Here is a 21,992-nt window from a genome sequence, read left to right as displayed (position 1 = left end):
TTCTTCCCCTTACTATATTGGTGTAAAGACTTTATTATATTATTCTATATTGTGTACATACCTAAACACACAATAATATTCTTTCTATACAGATTCTATTCTCTTTAGAAACCACTGCCTTGCCCACTTGGAATAAGTGGTTTTATACAGCTAGAATTTTTGATCTTTTGACTTTTCAGTTTCCCTTGAGGCATACTCCTTAAGGAACTCTCTGCCATAGATTATACATAACCTTTTGCTTAAGTTTTTAAACATCTACTTTCACAAAGTCTAGGGAAGGTACAAACATAGCGATATTTTCTTTCTTTGACATGCCATTATTACTTTCTTGAAAGGGTCTTGTCACTTCTCCATTAGTAAAGACTGGTTCCTTACTAATTCAGAATATCACTTCCTCTTTTTGCTTCCTCTATTTTCTTTAAGTAGAAAATGCCAACGAGATAAACCAAGAATAATAGCAAGTTCTCCTTTTAGTGGAAATAAACTTATAGAAGATACATGGATAGTTGAAGTACAAAATTACCAAAATACAGTGTCTCTGCCACTTTATAATTTGCATTATAAAAAACATGGCTTATGTCATCCACAGGAAGAGGTAATTTATATTAATTGATTCCTAAAAATAAAATGCTCTCAACTATGCACTGAACTTAAAGTTTTAACATTTCCAAAAGGACAAATAGCTCCTTAACAGATAGCTCTAGGTTTCTATTTTCCCTGCTTGATTTATTTAAAACAAAATCTCCCATTGGGAACATTCCAGTCAAGAATCCAGTGCCAATGAACTGGTATATACCAAAATAGCCATCAGTGGTATTTTGGAACATGTCTACCTTATTTAAAATTACCTGTTCACTTTACTTACTACTTCAAACTGGTATATAACAATATGGAACCATAAATATCAATGCAACTCTTTCTGTGTCCTCCAGGAACCTCTCTCTACTGTCATTTTTCCTGTTAGAATCCTCTGATTATGTTGTCTAGCATTAGCTTCTATAGTTCTGTTTGAGTAGTCAGCCTTTCAATCCTTTTTCAATCTCTTATTTCCTCTTTTTTGACCTCGCCTGCCTTTTCATGGGAGAACACAGAAGCTGGAGCTCACTCTGCTCATCTTGATCTCTGCTTCCTTCTTGGTTTTATTTTACTAGTCCTGGGACAGTAAAGAGAGCACGTAATAGGACAGCTAAAGTTCTTTTTCTAGTCACAGTTTTGCTTTTAACTATAAAAAAAATAGAAGTCACTAATGTCTTTAAGCTTTAGTTTAATCATTTATAAGATGTAGTAGTTGACATGAGTTAGATGATCTTAGAGCTTTCCTTCAGTTTAAAAAAACATTTTTTTTTTAAAAACATTTATTTATTATTGAGAGACAGAGAGAGACAGAGCATGAGCAGGGGAGGGACAAAGAGGAGGAGACACAGAATCTGAAGCAGGCTCCAGGCTCTGAGCTGTCAGCACAGAGCCTGACGTGGGTCTCAAACTCACAAACCTCGAGATCATGACCTGAGCCGAAGTCGGACGCTTACCGGACTGAGCCACCCAGGTGCCCCATGTTTTTTTTTTTTTTTTTTTTTGAGAAAGAGAGAGTGTGAGTGGGGAGAGGGGCAGAAGGGGAGAGAACCCTAGGGTCATGACCGGAGCCGAAATCAAGAGCCAGACGCTCAACTGACTGAGCCACCCAGGTGCCCTGAGTTTTCCTTCGGTTCTACCATCACTGAAGATGATCAGCCATGTTGGCACTGTATTTTTCAATGAGTGATATCTCGCCACAGCATTCCACCGGACATGGATGGTTAAACCTTCACTGAAAGACCCAAATGCCAGAACACATACAAGGCTTCCTTTTAATTAACAGAAGCCTCAGCTATGATCATTTCTTGCTCAGTTACATAGCCAATTAACATAGACAAAACTTTAGTCAATGTTTTCAAAACTATAAAACATAAAAGCACAGAGGACTTAAAATGATCTTTTAAACTTATGAGAGCTAGAATAAGGAGTGGGGTGAGTCAAATCAAAATTTTAATTTTCTATAATCATTTTATAAGTAAGTCGAAGAGAAAAAAATATTAGTTTCCAAACTTCAACAACGGAGATTCCACCGCAAGATTGGTCATATAAATATAGATACACGTTAATAAAGCAAGGATACAACAACAGGAAAGTGCACTGTAAGCTTCAAAAAGATGGGTGGCAATATCCAGTCTTTTAGAATCCACAATTTGTAAGTTGTTCACCAAGGCTAACTTATGCAAGTGTGGTATAACAACTGAAAAAAGAAAAAGAAATTTAGATTTTTCTCTAAAACGTTGCACACACCACACTCATCTGTTGAACAAAATTTTTTCATTTTAAAATTTATAAAATCTCATTTTAATTTCTAGATGATTTCAAAAGGTTACCCAAATCCTTTACTTGCTTTTTCATACTAGAGAGGAAAGCATGTTTTCCGGAATAAGAACATTTGGGAGGAAGACACCATAGCACTGGCACTATAACCTAATTATGAGGATGTATACAGGTCACTTGGCCTCACTGAAATTAAATTTCCTAATTTGAAGGATGAAAACCAAATAAACAAATGTAAACAACCTACCTCTTGTGTTACTATTATCTTTACAAATAAGTTTTATCTTTACAAATAAAAATCAGGTATTACCATTGTTATTAAACAAAAGATAAATATAGTATACTTATTCTTCTTCAACATCAAATTATTTCACTTCTTCATGAAACAATTCTTTTTTTTAACTTTATTTTTTATTTTTTAAAATTTACATCCAAATTAGTAAGTATATAGTGAAGCAATGATTTCAGTAGATTCCTTAATGCCCCTTCCCCATTTAGCCCATCCCCCCTCGCACAACCCCTCCAGCAACCCTCAGTTTGTTCTCCATATTTATGAGTCTCTTTTGTTTTGTCCCCCTCCCTGTTTTTATATTATTTTTGTTTCCCTTCCCTTATGTTCATCTGTTTTGTTTCTTAGAGTCCTCGTATGAGTGAAGTCATATAATTTTTGTCTTTCTCTGACTAATTTCATAAAACAGTTCTTAACTTTAGTTTTCTCAAATTCTTAGCAAGACAAATGTCAAATAGCACTGGTGGTTTAGTTCAAGTCACTCAAAGGGCTCACAAGTCATCTTCTGTCTCAATGAATAATGTGAAATTTCAAAAACATAGACAACCTACTGCTAAAATAAAAGGGATGGCCCAAGAAACAGCATCCAATTCAGTAGCAATGAGCACGTCTACTGCCCAAGATGGTGTTTTCTAAATACCAGTTCCCACGAAAACCAGGGTTCCTTGAAGAAATGGTTCCAGGGTCAGTGACTACCACAGTGTGGCTCATAAGGCCCCTTTCTAATCTCTACTTGGCTAGGGATCCCAAAACACCCTTCATAAGCACAGACTTCTGACCAATTGTAGTGACTTCTTTCATGTTTGCACTGAGTTTGTCTATGTGAAAGCCATAATCTCTTCCTAGAAAAACCTCCTGCTTCTTCAGTAAACCAACAATATAATCACAACTTTTATACTTACGTTAGTAAATGGCAAAACCCCCCCACAATAACTTAGAATACCAATGGCCATTTTTAGGGAATTTTGACTTGTTAAAATTAATAACAGCATACCTAAGAGGAACTCTAGAAAAAAAATTAGGAGACAAAAACTCCAAACGTTCATTGATTTCCCTGAATTCACTGAAACTCCAATTAACTAACTGGCATGCTGAGGCCTCAACACAATGATGGCTCTAAGATAGTCTCTTTAGAGAATTTTTGGATTCACTTCTACCCAAATCTTTAGAAGGTTCCTTGAACTTCTTTATCTATTGACACCAGGCCTATTTATTCCTCCTGCTCCTTTTCTGACCACCTATATAAGCAATCCTTTCCTTAATGTTTTTCTCAGGAACTCAATAACCATACTGCACAATCACCCCTTAAAACTGTTTAACTAGAAAACAAATTTATAGAAGTTACTTTAAACTCTAGAGCCAACTAAAGGCTATCACTAAAGATACTCCTAAATCTCAAAAGATAGAGAAAAATTTACTATAAGAACAGTTCATTATATACATATTATCCTAGCTACTACCTCTGTAGCAATTAATTTACTTAATTGATAACCTCTCAGAAGGAAATTAGTGGTTAAAAGATTTAATAACCGAGATATGCATAATTCTACAACTGACCTTCAGTGGGCAAGGAAAATAGGAAATGGACAACTTAAAGCCATTTCAGAAGCCTTTTTCTTAAGGACAGATTGGACACAGTCTAAACTACAGACGAAATAGAGATAAATCAATAGGAGACTTTATAAAAATAGATTTCAATGAACTTTCAAAAAATATTTGGGGTAGATTCAACAGCCAAAGTAAAAGGACTCTTATCCTCTATTTTTGTAAATGGGCTCAAAACTGAAATAGAGAACTTCTAAAAAAGCTAACTTGAAATGTAAAATTGCCATGTTAGACAATCTCCAGCATATGACTGAACATTTTCAGAGAGCTTTATAAAGTAAAAAAGCTGAAAACAAACAACAACAAAATGACTGCATTGTGTTCCAGATTAAACCAATGGCCCCTGAAATAAAATCAAGACCCAAAGGTCCCGTGATAATTAAGAGTTGGGAAAGAAAAAGGCCACTGGGTCAACCAATGTCCTCTATTCTCTAAAAAACAGAATGACAAATATCCAAAATGCCACTCCAAGGAAGATATTACAACCCAACAGTTCTCTGTCCTTCCTCTAAACTCCTAAAAGCAATTGTCCATAAATACAGATAGATAACAGTATGACATCCTTGTCAATATGGGTTCTACTTTACCATTAGCCTTATTAATATAGGACATTAAATTCCTCAGGATAAAGTTTTAAAGTAAACTTTATTACACCTATTTTATTATAGGTTTATTACACCTATTCAAACAGTGGAAACGTCTATCCTCAATCTTTTCCCAAGCCAACCTTTGTTATTTTGGGACCATTATGAAAAGAAAATGTCTTTCTTCTCTGTGATGCATAAACCTTTCCTTTGAACACACACGAAAAGGTTAGATCCTGTTCTAGAGAGTTATTAACTCGACAACATGGCACACACCAAAGACTCATTGCCTATTTAGCCAATTCCTTGATCCAAGAGCCAGGACTTAGTCTCTCCACTTCAGAGCAATGACATCCTCAACAAAGCCGGTCAAAGTACCTACAGAGTTTTTACTAGGTTCACCTGTAAATTTGACATTACCGTATGTGGAACTATCCCTATTGCTAACTAAAATACCAACACTTTCCTGTTAACTAATTGTGAAATATTGCTATTTTCTCCTCATGTTATCAACATTATTACCGATTAAAAAATAATCTCGTGATTGCGTTTCTGTAGTTCAGTAAGGGTCATGCCCTCCACAGACCTTTTGGACACTGCTGTCCAAATCCTAACGTTTTTTGTATATTAAAAATATCATGCTGGAGATGCAAAGACCATGGGAAAATCCAATTTTGTACTAGAAACCAAAATGACTCAAGAAGCCAAACTTGGGGTCCTTTCTATAGCATGTCAAATTTCTAAAAATTAAAGGACTAAAGTACAGCAGGGATAACTGACATGCTTTTGGAGTAATAATCACTGGATGATTTGATGCCACTAAAGGAAATTACTGTCATAAAGGCTGAGGCCCACAGTAAAAGAGGTATTATAGAAACTAGAGAAAATGCTTTAGCAGATAATCATGCAGATCATTTAGTAGATCAAAAAGCTATGCAATAAAACAAAATCATTTATCATAGCTGAATGGCATAGTAAGTGCAAGAAAAGCACATTTTTCATAAGAACATGTCTAGAAACACATAAAAATTTCCTTAAAAACGAGAGTTAAATAATAAGCTCTGAATATAACTCAGCACAGCATTTTGAAATTCAGTTATTTAAAAATGTTTAAAAAATGACTTCAAAGTGTTTATGAGGTACTTTTCATATGTGTTACAACAATCGGTGTATCGTATAAAACCCATCCATTAATAAATAGTATTACTGATCAGTTCATAATAATCAGCTTGGTTCACTTTTACCTTTCAGTATACGGAATATAAAGTGTACGAGAGTTTTAATATAGGACAAATGCTGAGAGTAGCTTCTGGTTTTGATCTTACGTTACAAGTCAGGAAAAAAAAAGGGTAAAAAATGCAACTTACACTCATCTCGGAACCTTGGTTCTGCATTAGGCCCAACTCTACCAAATGTTTTTATGATCTCTGTATGCAAAGAATACTGGTCTTGGTACTGAGGATCTTCCAGAAAAGAAGCCAACTGCATTTTCACTCTTTCCAGCAACTTAAAATTAGATATTTTACAGTTATTTCAAAGAATTTTAAAAACTGAGTAGAGTTGTTAAAGAGAAAGATACATATTAAACATGGCTTTCAGCATGGGTTCAAATGATTTATATCAACATGACAGTAGAAGCCTGGAATTAAACAACACATTTCTATTTATGCTTGCTAATTCTTCTTTCCTTATTTTTTGAAAATACAAACATTCCCTTAAAAACTACAGAAACAAAAGACCCCCATAGTATTTAGAGAAAAACAATATTTATAGTGATTTTGTAGCTAAATTTTAATTCTCAAAACCAATCACAGTAAGTTACCCAATTATTCACCTTCTGAAAGCAATGAGTCATTAATGACTTATATCTTACTCACATTTCCCTAAAAGACATTTTTATTTTAGGATTTAAGAATATGTTGAAATTCTGCCAAGACTGCAAGCTTTGCAGAATGATATTTTTTAATGTTGCTTCACCAGTGAAATACAAAAGGGAAAAATGGAAAACTTCCCCCCTCCCACCCCATAAGTAACAAAGTTGTTTAATTTTTATTATTAGAAAACCTGTATGACAAAGGAATTTCATAAAATAGTGTTTCTTTTTTGGGGGGTAAAATGTGTATTTCCATTTCAGTGGCTATGTAATATGTCCACAGATGACTTATCTTCTAATCTGTAGGGGTTCTCGTTTGTATAAAAACATGTCCAATTTGATAACAAAGAATGAAATTCTGATACTAATTTTGAGAAGTGTCTTAGAGTTAATGTTGCAGATAGAACCTAACACCCGTGAAACTAAATCACAAGTTTCTAAATCAAAATACACTTTCAGAAAGACCTTGATGATCTCCTGCACTGGACATGACAGAGGGTGGTCACAGTGATGTGCACTACAACAAGAGGGTACCAGCCCACTAGACTTGCACATCACTGATCACAGTTACGAGAACAGAGGTGCCCTGTAGCCTCCATTTGTAAAACTGAGATAGGTTTGCGGTCCTAAAGCTATCAGTCAAATTGCCTTCAAATCTGGGCAAACTGGCAATCAGGAATTTACGTAAGACTATCCAGAAGTCAAATAGTAAAGTCATTTTATTTTTTATTTATTTTTTTTTGTCATAAGTACTTTATTTTTTTTTATATGAAATTTATTGACAAATTGGTTTCCATACAACACCCAGTGCTCATCCCAAAAGGTGCCCTCCTCAATACCCATCACCCACCCTCTCCTCCCTCCCACCCCCCATCAACCCTCAGTTTGTTCTCAGTTTTTAACAGTCTCTTATGCTTTGGCTCTCTCCCACTCTAACCTGTTTTTTTTTTTTTTCCTTCCCCTCCCCCATGGGTTCCTGTTAAGTTTCTCAGGGTCCACATAAGAGTGAAACCATATGGTATCTGTCTTTCTCTGTATGGCTTATTTCACTTAGCATCACACTCTCCAGTTCCATCCACGTTGGATAATGGAAGGCTTTGGAACTAGATCTGGTTTGAAGGATTACCCAAGACTGCAATACTCAGCTAGGCTTAAAAGAGAACATCTAGGAGTTGGCTTGTACTTAATTCTCTAATTGAGAAGATAGACTAGAGACTTCCTTAGGATATGAAAATACACTTTGGATAAGGCTATCATGTTTTCAAATCCTGAGATATTCCTCTGGCCCACAACCAATTAAGAGATATAAAAAAAGTTATAATACTCCCTTCCCCCTACCACTGGGTGCATGGATGGTAATGTATCATCACCTCAACAGTACATAGATAATAAATTTCAATCATTTCCTACCTCTCTTTGAATAACCGTTTCCATAATAGTGCCAAAGGCCGGAATTGTGGCAATCCGGACAGAGCTGTTAGAATTAAAAAAAGAAAGAAACTGAAACTTTCTTTGAGATGAAAAGCTGATTATTAAAATGTGTATCACAGTTAAGTATAAGGTAAATATACTGTATTAGTCTCTAGCAATGACAAATTAAATTAAAAAAAAGCAGACCAAGAAGAATGCTCAAAAAGACAGACAGGATAACTTAAGGTCGCAGTCTGTGGAACTCACAATTCAGGATCACTGGACAAGGTAACAAGGGCCGGAGCAACCCGCTTGTCAACTAACGCTTCACTCATGCCTCGAAGAGTCAGCTGTAAACCAGTCAACATGCAATAAAAAATGGTTTGGTAAACTGGAATGAGAACTGGGTTAGCTGTGACTGAGGATGGGCAGGCAGACTCATTGGTCTTTCTTGGTTTAGTCACCCACACGAGACATTAAAATGTTAAGCCTTTGGTTCATGCCACTATACTTACTGGTAACAACATGTTAGTGAGATTAGCAGAGCATCCTTTCTCGGCTTGGAAGAAATAGTCCATCAGCATATTTTAAGTTTAGGAAATGTTTACTGAGAATACTATTAATGTATTCTTTTCGATACATGGCCTCCAAATGTGAAGGTTGACTTAAAAAAAAAAGATACATGAACAGTATAATAAAGTTTAAAATCAAGTGAACATAATCCAATATTATTATTTTGAAGAGATAAATCTCTTTAATGAATTGAAAAGCTGATGGTTATTTCTTGATAGGCACATTTTGAAAGGGATGCTGAATGTAAAAGGCAGGGATGACACTTACATTTCAGGGTCACTGGAGAGAGTAATGAGAGCAGGAACAACCCTCTGAGCTACCAGAGTTTCATTCACCCCCTTCACCAACAGCTGATTGGTCAGCGCAGGGGGTATTCACAGGTGATGCATGGAAAGAGCAAACACAGTGCCATGGGAAGAAGAAAGGAACGACCAAGAGAAAGAGAGAAAACACAAAAGCAAAACCAAAATTAGAAGCTAAGCAAATATTGCTACTAGAGTGCTTTAATAAAGGGAGAGAATGCTTGGGAGGAAAACAAAGCTTAAATAGCTTAGCAGTCCACAAAAACAGAGTGTATCACCAATTCAATGGCAGTTTGTACTTTTGGTCAAAGTCTCCATGCAATTTCCATGTTCGATTAAAATGCAATTTAAAAGAAAGCCTTTCTTTGTCTTCTTTCTTTCTTTCTTTCTTTCTTTCTTTCTTTCTTTCTTTCTTTCTTTCTTTCTTTGTAAAAAGAAGATATATACTGGATTCTATGGTTAAAATTCTTGAAGAAAATCTGGTGTCATTTTATTATGACCAACAAGGTACAAACTGGACTGTTTTTAAACCAAACTCAAATGGCTAGCAGCCACCACTAAACTGCTTCTGATTGTTCTACGGCAAGTCAACTTAAAAATCACAGGGAAACTCCCAACCTTTTACATCACATAGCTTTCTCTTTTGAGGTACAAAGACACATAATGCAGCCTGAGTGGAAAGTAGTACATGTGGGAATTAGATCTGGGTTCAGACTCTAGCTCTCCACTTATCAGCCATGTGGCCTTAGATGCATTACATAATCTTCTTGAAACTCAGTTTTCTCATCTGAAAATGGTAACACTGTTATCTACCTTAAAGGATCATTGTGCTACTAACTGTACAAAATATGCCTAAATATTGTGTCTGCAAAGATTAGGCATTCAAGAAATGTGAGTTTAATTATGAGTACTACAAGGATATAAGATTTATGATATATTTGAAAAAAGAAATTATTAATTAAAAACTGTTTTGACTGCTCCAAGTAGTTAGCATTTACAGTTTGTTGTTTTACATTTCTCTAAAAGCTCAAATGAATAAGAAAATAAACATGATAAGCACATTTAGACCTATTTCTATAACCTAATGGTAAAATAATTCATTTAGCAACCAACCCCAAATCTAGAACAGGGGGACAATATTTTGTAGCGTTATACATTTTGTTTTTAAAAGGGCCACATCCTAGGGTGCCCGGTGGCTCAGTCAGTTAAGCGTTGACTCCTGAGTTTGGCTTGGTTGGGGAGGTTGACAACCGTGTAGGGATCCATGTGATGATCGTGTGGAGCCTGCTAGAGATTCTGGCTCTCCTCTCTCTCTGCCCCTCCTCCCGCTCATGCATGTTCTCTCTCTCAAATACACATTAAACAAGATTATAAAAAAAATTAAAGGGCAGCATCCTAATCCTACATTCTCAGTGTCAGAATTTAAAAACAAATTACTTCTAAATGCTTGTCAATCTGGTCACCTTGCAGTGGAACTAGGCCTCGTGGAAGATGGAGGGGGCTGTGGAATTTTTGTAACAAAAACCCAACATTGTGCGCCTGTTAACACATTCTTCCCACACGTCGTATCAGAGACAGCAGAGCTCACTTTATGTGAAGATTCCTAACTTGACAATAATCTGTTACCATTCAACAACTGATTCCCTTTAAAATCTACTTCAATATTCTGAACTAAATTTTATAAAAATACATGGATAATTAGGCTGGAATAAAATGACACAAGAACTTTTGCTACTACCTTAAACATTCCAGAGGTCAGGCAGAAAGAAATAGGGGAGAAAAGTTCAAATACTGTTAAATAAAACTTTCTTCTCTGTACCTTTTTGTAAATAAGATAGCTTAGATCTGAATCAGTAAAGTGTATCTTAAAATGTCTGCTACCTTGTGCCAGCCAAAAAGCATTAAAAAAAAAAAAAAAAGAGGTCTAATCTAGGGGACAAGTTAAATTTTCATTGCTCTGCAGTTTGAAGTGTAATTTCTTTATTAAGCTAGAGAATCAAAAAGTAAAATTTAAGAGTTATCAATTGTTATGCGCTTTATGTACAATGTATCATTTGATCTTTAAACCTGATGAGCTAAATACAATTATTACCAATGTTTTAACAGATGAAGAAGAAACTGAGCCTTGGAGAACAAGTTAAGTAACTTGTCCAGGGTTTTAGAGGCAATAAAAAGCCAAATTAGCAAATGGACTCGTCACATCTGTCTCACAAACCCAGGCCTTCTTTGAGTTGGCCTACTGTTACAGGCTTAGCTTCCTTATGACTGATAGGAGAAATCATTAGATGAAGTTCTTTTCTGCATCTTTTGGGAAATCCATTATGTCACATGATAAAGTTTCCTTATAAATCAATTTCAATAATAACCTGTCACTTCCAAAAGTAATACGTTGGCCTATTATTTAACAATGAAAATAAAATTGGGTTTGCCCTTTTTGTCCTGCTGTCTGAAAACTTAGAGCTACATTTAGTGTTCAGTTTCACTAAGTATCTCATGTTATGTTCCTGGTAGATCCATTTCTTGCTTTCTTCCTGATAGTGTCCGGTCTCACATAAAAATTTTTCTTTTATTATAAATGTCCTGCTTTTTTTTTTTTTTTTTTTTTTTAATTTTTATTTTTGAGAGAGGGTGTGAATACGGGAGGGGAGGAGAGAGAGGAAGACAGAGGATCCAAAGCAGGCTCTGCATGGACAGCAGCGAGCCTGATGCAGGGATTGAACTCATGAACTGTGATATCAGGCCCTGAGCCAAAGTCAGACACTCAACTGAATGAGCCACCCAAGTGCCCCTAAATGTCCTGCTTTTTATGTTTTTATTTTGAATTAACTCATTGCGGGCGAGGGGAAGCAGGCACAACTGTAAATTATAATGTATTAGTATAAAAAAATCTTTTGAAATATACTTATTTTTTTAATACAATTTTGCTCACTGTAAGAGTCACTGACAACAAAAGTAACTTTAATTTTTTCTACTGATGATTTTACTGGCATGATCACTGAAAAAAATTTTATCACAAATGAGTTGGAAAAAATATTGAAATAATTCTCTCAATTGGACTCAAGTTCATAATCAACCTGAAAGAACGCTGAAAACTGCCGAAGCATAGGTATAGTTTCCAAACCAGCACTGATTGCAAACATAGAAACCAAAACCAGACAAAAGCCACATATAAGAAATAAGGCAGAAAGAACCCAAAAACAAATAAAAAGAGGATGTTTCATTTTATTTAAATTATTTTCATTTATATGGTATGCTTACCAGTGAATACCTAATTTGAGAAACAAATGGTTTAAGAGAAAGAAGTAGCTTTTAGCGTCTTAGAATAAAATCCTATAATGACAGTGTATTAAAGACATAGTTCTTTATATAAAAGGATGCACTTTTCTTTCACGGATGACTCTTTTCAGCATACTGAATAATCAAAAATAATTTATACTCACAGGAACTTATTACTACAGATCAATCTGAATTTTAAATTTGGCATTCACCTTGACAAAGAACACTTGATTATAGTTTTTTAAATCAAATATGTACAATAACTGAGGCAGTAACATGGACAGAGGATATTCAACTTCCTGGTAAGACTGGAATTTTCTTTAGATTTCACACATCGATTTTATATATTTAAAAGTTTTAGAAGGTATGTATTTTAAACATACCAGTGCTCTATTCTTCAAATGGCAATTTATCTTAAATTGTGGGAAAACTCTGAAATTCAGGAAGAATTGAATTATCCAATTCTTTTTATGGAAGTAAACGCTTTCAGATATTTTAAGAATCACATGCATATTAGGGATAATTTTAGCCTGGATACATATACATTCTCTAAACTATTATATTACTCTGTGAAATAACAGCATGATAAGGAAAAAAAAATAATGATAATGATACCTAACATTTATTAAGTTCCTATGTGCCAGATGCTGTTTTAAGGGCTTTACTAGTATTAATTCATTTCATATTAACAAAAATCCTTTGAGATGGATAATTATTATCATTTTCATTTTGTAGATGAGGAAACTGAGGCACAGAGAAGTTTGAACTTGCCATTAAGTGGCAGAGACAGACACTGAACCCAGGCAGTTAGGCTCTATGGCAAGACTCAAGAGCAGAAAGAACACTCTAAATTAATTTTTGTCTTCAAATACAAGTTCTAGAAATATAAACCAATGAGTGGATGAATGAATAAATAAATAAAGTAGGCTATGGCATAATTTCCTCTATGATGGATATTTTGAATTTCAAAAGATAGGCATTTCAATTTTCATACTTAATTTGGGTAGGTGGCAACTTTAAGAAAATCTAGTTGAATTATATGAACAGTCTCTTCTCTCCTAATAAGTCTATGGACAGTTAATGTATAGGGATGTTATTCCAGACATGATTTGTGAGGAAATAATCAAGTAGAGTAATCAACAAAGTAAGTATCCCCATATTTGCAATAATTGATTTTTTAAAGTTATTCATGAATCCAACTGTATTTTATAACTTTAAATATATCTTATATTGTTTTAGTTTATTTTAGTAGCCATTTTATCTCAATAAATAGAAAAGTATAGTCAGGAAAGATTTATATAAGATGGAAATTAATATAAGATTTAAAAGAAAATTTAAGAAGTTGAACTGAGAATAACATCCAAGGGACCAATAACATCCAATTAACCAATATTTAAACATTCTTAAATATATCAAAGCTAAATTTCTGCCCCATCACACAGTACACAACTAGATACTATTCAATGCCATAAAATATACATCAACATAACATAGTATGCAAAGCCTTTAATAAAAAAAAAAAAACATTCCCTTCTCCATCTTCCAAAGGAAATCATTATAATTAGAAATGAGAGAAGCATTTGTTTACATACCTCAAACATTCTAGCAGCGGTACATCTCACAAGTGCTGAAGTATGGACAACACCATACCATAAAACAGTTAATAATAACTCGTGGTAGGCTGGATTTGCACTGAAAGAAAAAACTCAGTGTTAAAAGTGAGGGCCACAGTGTCTTACTGGTGTACTGAAAAATACTACATTTGTAAGTAATATTAATGATAAAAATATTGGCAAAAAATATGAAATTACTCTGTATGGTTTAACAGGTTACATCCAAGACTCTTTAAAAAAGGAAGTCATCTTACAAAGCTACAAACTTTTAGCATATTCAGGAGTTATACTTTTAGGTTCTGTAAACATTTACAATTCTGATAGAAATCTCAATTCTTTAATAGCATACAACTTAAAATTATAAAAAATAAAAGAAAATTTACCCAGGAGGAAAAAAAGAAAGAGCACTGGACTGAGTCAGATGGGTAAGTTACAACCTCTGTGGGTCTTAATTTCTGTATGTATAAAAATTGGGGAAGCAATACTTGTCCTACTTATGTCATATGTTTATTGTGGGATCAAATCAGATCAACTCAAATCACTGACATGGAAGGAGAAGTTGGCTGTGAGGCCTATTCAAATGCAAGACTGTATTGTTACCAAGTGCCCAAGCCTGTTTGCAATAAAGACAGAGATAAAAATGACATTAACAGCTAGATGATGTGATTATGAGCAGGATCAGGCAATGGGATGGAAAAAGGAGCTAACGAACTTTCACTTGGAGCTCCTTTTTCAGTTTTGGGAAACTAAATTTTCTTCAAATCTGAACTTTATTTCTCCAGCTGCTTCAAAGAAAACATATGTCTATACTCTTTCCCCTACTCTTTTATTACAATGTATTGATTACAAAATATTGAGAATGTACAAATAAGCGAAACCAAACACTAAAAGGACAAAAACTAGGCCTCAAAACCAAAAGATTTGGTGTGGATGCCAATATTTTTTGACTCAAACTATGTATCTTATAAATAGAATTTAAAAACTTTACATGAATTAAAAAAGATAAGCTATGATTTTTACCCCAGTTCCACAAAAGAAGCCTTCAAGCTATCAAGAGGAGCATGCGATAATGAAAGCAGGGTCATTACATCTTCTAAGAATCCCACTAACAGTTTTCGGTCTTCTTCCTACAGAGGATAAAGACTGATAATGAATTTCCAAGCAATCAAGTAGAACTAAAATACTAATTTCGTATCTATAATTATAAAGTTTTATCAAATATGGGGAAATATCCAGTCTCAGAAGCATTTTAACTAAAGATATGTATTAAACTAATCTATCTGTGATCACAATGGTAAAAGGACAAAGACTATCTTGATTCATAGATCCTCAGACCTGTGCTGTTCATTATGGTAGCCACTCACCACATGCAGTTATGTAAATTTAAATTAAAAATAAAGTACAATAAAAGATTCAGTTCTTTAGTAGCACTAGTTACAATTCAAGTGCTTAATGGCCACGGGTGGCTAGTGGCTTCCTCATTGGACAGTTCAGATACAGATATGTCTGCTGTGCAGGAAGTTTCATTAGACAGTTCTGCTTTAGAAAATGAAAAGGTATATTCTTTATTAAAATTTATTTTTACAAATTTTAGTTCCCACTAATTTTGGCACTAAGCACTTAAATACAAACTAATAGGAGCTATCCCCCTAACAGAAAATTGTTCCCAAGAAATTATTCTTGCAATTTCTTAGTGGTAAGAAGCTACATGCTTGTTGAAATACAGAGTACTGTGTTCTTTTTCTTTCTTTTCCTGTATCTTTTTTAAATTTTTATTTTTTAATATCATTTATTGTCAAGTTAGCTAACATACATTGTATACAGTGTGCTCTTGGTTTCAGGGATAGATTCCTGTGATTCATCACTTACATACAGCACCCAGTGCTCATCCGAACAAGTGCCCTCCTCAATGCCCATCGCCCATTTCCCCCTCTCCCCTGCATCCCCATCAACCCTGTTTGTTCTCTGTATTTATGAGTCTCTTATGGGTTTGCCTCCCTGTCTGTTTGCAGTCATATCCTTGATTAAAAAATAATCTATATTTTCAAACTTTCTTTAATAAACCATCATTTTCATAATCAGAAAATAATCAGTATTTTCTTTTTTCTTATATTGTACTTTATGAAGAAATATATTGTAAAAAATAAGTGTGCTAAATTAGGAAGGTTAAAAAATCACTTTGTATGTTAAATTAACCTGAGTCTATAAAGGAAGGGAATCTGACATTCTGTCAGGAAATAAATATATAATAAATTAGAGTTAAGTTTTCTGTCATTAGGGATGTATTAGGCCAACAATAAATAGCTTCTGCATTAATATTAATAAATAGATCTATGAAGAATACTGGATTGCCACCAACCATTTTTTTTTCTACATAATCAGGTTCATTTAGAATGAATAAAGGATTAAAAACAATAGAATGAATAAAGGATTGACAAGAGTAATGATCAGCACAAACAATGTCAGAGCAGTTTTGGAATACGACAGTCTACTTAATGTAAAGCTTAGGACACTGACAAACCAGAATCAGAGCAATGTCGGAATAGAGACTCTACCCAATTTTAGTTGCCTACTATGTCAAAACACAAAATATACATAAAATTGGAAAACAAACTGTAAATCTGAAAAACCTAAAGTGTGAAATAAGAGCTATGAAACATACTTCCAAATGAGCATAGATTCTTCTAATCTGAAAATTTAGTACAATCCTATTCTATTTCTCATTTTTGAAATCTCAAGACAAAAAAATGTATTTGATTCAAAACAGTTTTCAACTCACAGCTTTTCAAATTAAAGAGAGTGGAAAATGGTATGCATAGTATTGTGTCTGGCAATATGCTAGGATTTAAATCTTCATGAGTTTAAGAACAATAGAGACAACCTATTAAAGTTACAGGATTTAAAATACCCTACACACAGGATTTAAAATACCCTACACATAGGGATTGTGTGTGTATTCATATTATGAGGCAGTCTTCGAAACCAGGGTAGAAAAGAATAGTTTAAAGGAATACTGTGTTACTTTAACAGAATTGGAGCTTCTGTTGAAAGGTATGTGATACTGTAGGACTACATTTTAAAACTGTAAGATAGCTCAATCTGTTTTGGAAGAAGAGTGCAATAAATATGAATCATACTTTGAATTCAAAAGGCAAAAGAAATGTTAGGTATTAATGGGGGAAAACTCAGGAAAAAAGGCCTTCCTTTTTGATTCTTATGTTCTAAATTCTATTTATTTTTATTATTTTTTAAAAGTTATCTCTATGCCCAATGTGGGGCTCGAACTCATGACCCTGAGATCAAGAGTTACATGCTCTACCTACTGAGCCAGCCAGGTGCCTCTCACATTCTAATTTCTATTTTTTTTTTAATGTTTATTTATCTATTTATTTTGAGAGAGAGAGAGAGAGAGAGAGAGAAAGAGAGAGAGAGAGATAAAGCAGGGGAGGGGTAAAGAGGGGGGAGAGAAAGAATCCCAAGCAGGCTCTGCACTGTCAGCACAGAGCCTTATGCTGGGCTCAATCTCATGAACTGTGAGATCATGGCCTGAGCTGGGCTCAATCTCATGAACTGTGAGACCATGGCCTGAGCTGAGATCAAGAGTCGGACGCTTAACCGACTGAGCTAGCCAGGTGCCCCTCACATTCCAATTTCTAAAAATGCTTTATCCTGAATCCATACTTTCACCTGACTGGTGGGGCTGCCTCACACTTAAAAATGACTGATCTACGTTAATATATACCATGTTCATTTCCTTAAAACAACGGTAAGTAGAATGTGGTAGTTTGTTATACTGGTGACAACCAATGAACCGCACCTCCTGGCTCATGCCTTTATTTTGTGCCCTCTTCTGGAATCTGGGCTGGGCCTGTAACTTGTTTTAACCAAGGGAAGGCAACAGAGTGATGTGCTAATTCCAAGCCTAAACTTTCGCCTAGCAGATGCTGCTTTTGCGCTCTGAGGAGCCCTGAGCAGCCCTGAGCCACCATGTATTAAGTCTGGCTGTGCCACCCCAGAGGCCCTAAGACAACACAGAGACTGAAGCTCAGTCACCCTAGCTGACCTCCCTTCCAACCAAAAAGGTGAATGCAACAACATGAGTGACTGACCACCAGCAAGACCACAAAAGAGAGGCCAAGTTGAGCAAAGCCCATGAGCAAATAAAAGGGTTATAATAAGCCATTATGTTTTAGCGTAATTTATTATGTAGTAACAATGAAGAAAAATAAGGTATTATTAAAAAGTATTTTGCACAAAATGGTAATAGAGTACAGTATTCTACAGCATTTTGTAGTTTGCTCCACCTAATACATGTGCTTTATTTGCTATTTAATTTATGAAAAATTAATCATGAAACACAATGAAACTTTGCTAAGTAAGTGTAATCTAACACTTCTAACAAAATATCAAGAAGCACACAATCTCTAAATTTATTTGTTCAAGATTTGTTCAATGAAGACTTATTCAAATATGCTCTCTACTATAAATTACTTATTGAACAAAAGAAATATATAAATTTTGTTTTCCTTTATGGGTAACATGAACCCATAATCTAATCTAATCTAATCTAATCTAATCTAATCTATGTTGTTAATATATATTACTTTTATAATATAATATAAAGCGTAATATTATGTATCTTTCTAAACAGAAAGTGCTTTTACATTTTCTAGTAAAAGGATTTTTCTCTTACCTGAATATAACATGTAAGGACTCCTGTTGCATAAATGGGGACAGTAGCTTTAGTGAGGACCCCATTTCCTGCTGAGGAATCTAAGATCATTAAAACAATTTTAAAAATCTGCATGTATTTTAAATGTAAAGCAAAAAGTCACAATGCAAATTATATTTAAAATTCCAACTGGTTACAAGGCTTACACATGCATATTATTACTTTGGAAAAGAATTTTGATTAAAATACATATCCATGGTTGTTGTAAAAACATAGCTTAATACTTTTTATAAAGCCAGTAGCATAAACATTTTTGATAGATGTTAAGAACTCTAATATCCAAAATGAGATGCTATACTCTATTTCCATACTCAGATATCGGAGCTTTCTTGAACTCTCCCAAGTGCCAGTCCGTATAAACAGGTCTTAAATTTTCATGCTTTCAATCTGTAGTATTCGGTAAAAGGTAAAGGCACTCAGCTAAAAGGTGGCATCTGGATATATATTATTTAATCTGCTTCCTGATATGAGATACTACCTAATTTCCAGTACTAGTCTAGTTCCAAAGCCTCTCCTGCATTTTCAGCCAGATGACCCTATTTTTGCTGAGAAAATGCAGGCAAAGTACAGAGGCAGAAGAGGGGAAAGCATTTCAACACAGGAGAGTACCCTGTGACTACTGTAAAATAAGATAAATTCATCTGTAGATGATTTCAAAAAAGAAATTCAGAGATGATATAACATTATTTATAGCAACAACAGCTCTGGTTTATTGTTCTTTAGGCACTATTTTAAGTGCTTTATATTTGCTTTTATGTATCCCCAAATTTTTAAGTACTTTTTTCTATTTTTATATGGTTTGAAATTCTTTTCAGAAAATAGTACATAAACAAATTTGACTAACTGCCCTGAAAGAATTGTAGCAAAAAAGAAAGTTCCATTTTCACATCAAGTAGCACTTGAGGTTTGTTTATGCTCTCAGTAAGAGTAATTTTTTCTTTGGGGGACTACTGATATTGGTTGGGTGTGACTATGGTAGCTGAGAGTTAAATCTGAGGTTAGGAACATAGACTTAAGTTGGATTCATAGATATAGACTATACATATAGGGATTAGTAATCTCTTCCTACATGAACTACTAAACACTTAGAGCTAACTAACAATTCTAAAAGCTGTCAGTTTTTAAAATATGTAAATATTCCTCACTAATTTATCATCAGAATTAACAACTAAACAAATAATACCAACTATTAGGCATTCTAAACATTAACAATTGATAATACAAATTTTGGGAAGCATTTATCAAAAAAAAAATCTCATCATGTTCGAACTTAGAAGAAAAAGATATATTTATTCATCTCTATTTCTGAGGACAGCCTAAGATGGGTTTTGTAGATCACTCAAATCAAATCACTAAGGTAGGGCAGTGATAAGAATTACCTATATGTCCAAAACCAACCAAGTTTAAAAAAAAAAAAGAAAAAAAGGAGGGCTATACGTTTTTCTTTCTAACATTTTCTACAATTTATTCGTAGAAACTAGAAAAATACACAGGAACTTAAGATCCACAAGGAAACAAGTTCTTAGGCTGATGGTGCTATAACTAGACTTCTTAAGACAAATGAGTGAAAACTATCAACAGAGGGACTGGAACTGCCCATTCAAGTATGTGGGGTTTTTTTTTTTTTTTTTAAGTTTATTTATTTTGAGAAAGAGAGAGAGAGAGAGGAAACAGTGTGCATGAGTGCGAGTGGGGGAAGGGCAGAGAGAGGGAGAGAGAATCCTGAGCAGGTTCTGTGCTATCAGTGGGGCTAGATCTGACGACCTGATCAAGACCTGAGCTAAAACCAAGAGCTTAACCAACTGAGCTACCCGGGTGCCCCCTCAAGCATGTAGTTTCATTTTAAAAACATATATGCATATCTTACATTCTCTTCCACTATATTTGTTTTCATTTTAAAAGATTTAAATAACTAATTTGGAAGTAGAGATCCTTTATTCTATAATTTTCAATATTGTGAATATACCACTTCAAACCTACATGGGTACAAGCACTCTATTTGAGAAACTCAGCCTTAAGTCAATTTAATTGCAAGGAAGGTAGATATTTATAAGCAAATTAATAAAGATGAATCTCACTACCATCTCATGGGAAAGAGGTAGATGTGACACAGTTATAAAACCAAGAAATAAATTTTCCTTTTCACTTGTACTTGTTAGTTCATTTACATACAATTGGCACATAATGAATATAGTATTTTTCCTGAGTAAAGATATCCAATTGTTTTAAAAGTAATAATAAATGGGGGTGCCAGGGTGGCTCAGTCGATTGGGCATCCGATTTCAGCTCAGGTCTTGGTCGTACAGCTTGTGCGTTTGAGCCCCACGTCGGGCTCTGTGCTGACAGCTTAGAGCCTGAAGCCTGCTTCAGATTCTGTGTCTCTGTCTCTCTCTGCCCCTCCCCTGCTCACACTCTGTCTCTCTTTCTCTCTCTCAAAAATAAAAAAAAATGTTTAAAAAAATTAAAATTAAAAAAAAGTAATAACAAATGAACTTACCAATGTTTTCTTCAGACAGTCTTAAAATCTCCTGGAACTGAGGTTTGACCTAAGCGACCGAAAGAAAAGATCCAAAAAGTTTCAGTCCAATGGATCAATTAAAGATTAAATAAATAAAATGTTTACTATGGCTACTACTACTACATTCATTGATTCATCTGATTAATTTACTTATTTTTTTATTTTGCTTTATGGATGATTTAAGTGATCAGAAATATAACAATTCTTCTTTTTTTTTTTTTTAAGTTTATTTATTTTGAGAGTGCGAATGCACGTGTGAGCTGTCAGGATGGAGCCCGATGTGGGGCTCGATCTCATGAATTGTGAGAATATGACCTGGGCCGAAATCAAGAATCGGACACTAAATTGACTGAGCCCCTGATGTGCCCCAGAGATGTAACAATTCGTAAGAGGCTTAGAATAAAAGAAGAGTCAAGTTACTACAAGCAATACCTTTAGAGAAAAAATGTTTTCAAAATCAATTCAAGTCAGTAGGTATTTTCTGAAGGGTTTTTGTTTTCCTTCACTAAATTAAAATAATTTCCAAGATGACTTTAAGGGCTTGAAATTACCACATCTTAAAACTTCATGACAGAAAGATTATTTAGGTAAATATTTTATATGATTAGAATTATTTTTTAAAACTTTGCTGTATTTAAAAGGAATGAAGAGCAAATTCCATTCATTTAGGGTATTCAATAAGTAACATATTCATCATGTAATATCCATCTGCTTAAATTTTAACTTACTTAAAACTGAAATTTAGGCATCAAATATAGAATTTACCTACAATTTTTTAAGCTAGTAAATGCTAATTTCAATCTTTTATTATTAACATTATCACAGATTTCAGGTTTCAGGGCACTGAAGTCAACCACTTACTGCT

General features: G+C 34.3%; 1 protein-coding gene across 7 annotated transcripts in view; it reads right to left on the bottom strand.

The window, feature by feature from the left end:
* RELCH (RAB11 binding and LisH domain, coiled-coil and HEAT repeat containing) overlaps positions 1–21,992 on the bottom strand; it is a 114,828-nt gene that overhangs the window by 16,329 nt on the left and 76,507 nt on the right. For 3 of the 7 annotated variants that reach the window (XM_019815388.3, XM_019815385.3, XM_006938961.5), the window contains 8 exons: positions 21,107–21,155; positions 18,571–18,650; positions 14,898–15,004; positions 13,857–13,956; positions 8,954–9,036; positions 8,114–8,177; positions 6,198–6,336; positions 2,156–2,272 (listed from right to left, as the gene is read on the bottom strand). In XM_019815388.3, coding sequence (XP_019670947.1) covers positions 2,156–2,272; positions 6,198–6,336; positions 8,114–8,177; positions 8,954–9,036; positions 13,857–13,956; positions 14,898–15,004; positions 18,571–18,650; positions 21,107–21,155 — 739 coding nt within the window. Of the gene's footprint in view, positions 1–2,155; positions 2,273–6,197; positions 6,337–8,113; positions 8,178–8,380; positions 8,464–8,953; positions 9,037–13,856; positions 13,957–14,897; positions 15,005–18,570; positions 18,651–21,106; positions 21,156–21,992 lie in introns of those variants that run through there. The other 4 variants (XM_019815386.3, XM_003995235.6, XM_019815387.3 and 1 more) reach the window with 3 other exon arrangements.

Source organism: Felis catus, chromosome D3 (genome assembly GCF_018350175.1).
Source record: "Felis catus isolate Fca126 chromosome D3, F.catus_Fca126_mat1.0, whole genome shotgun sequence".
Classification (NCBI taxonomy): Eukaryota; Metazoa; Chordata; class Mammalia; order Carnivora; family Felidae; genus Felis; species Felis catus.
This window is presented reverse-complemented; position numbering and strand designations above follow the sequence as displayed.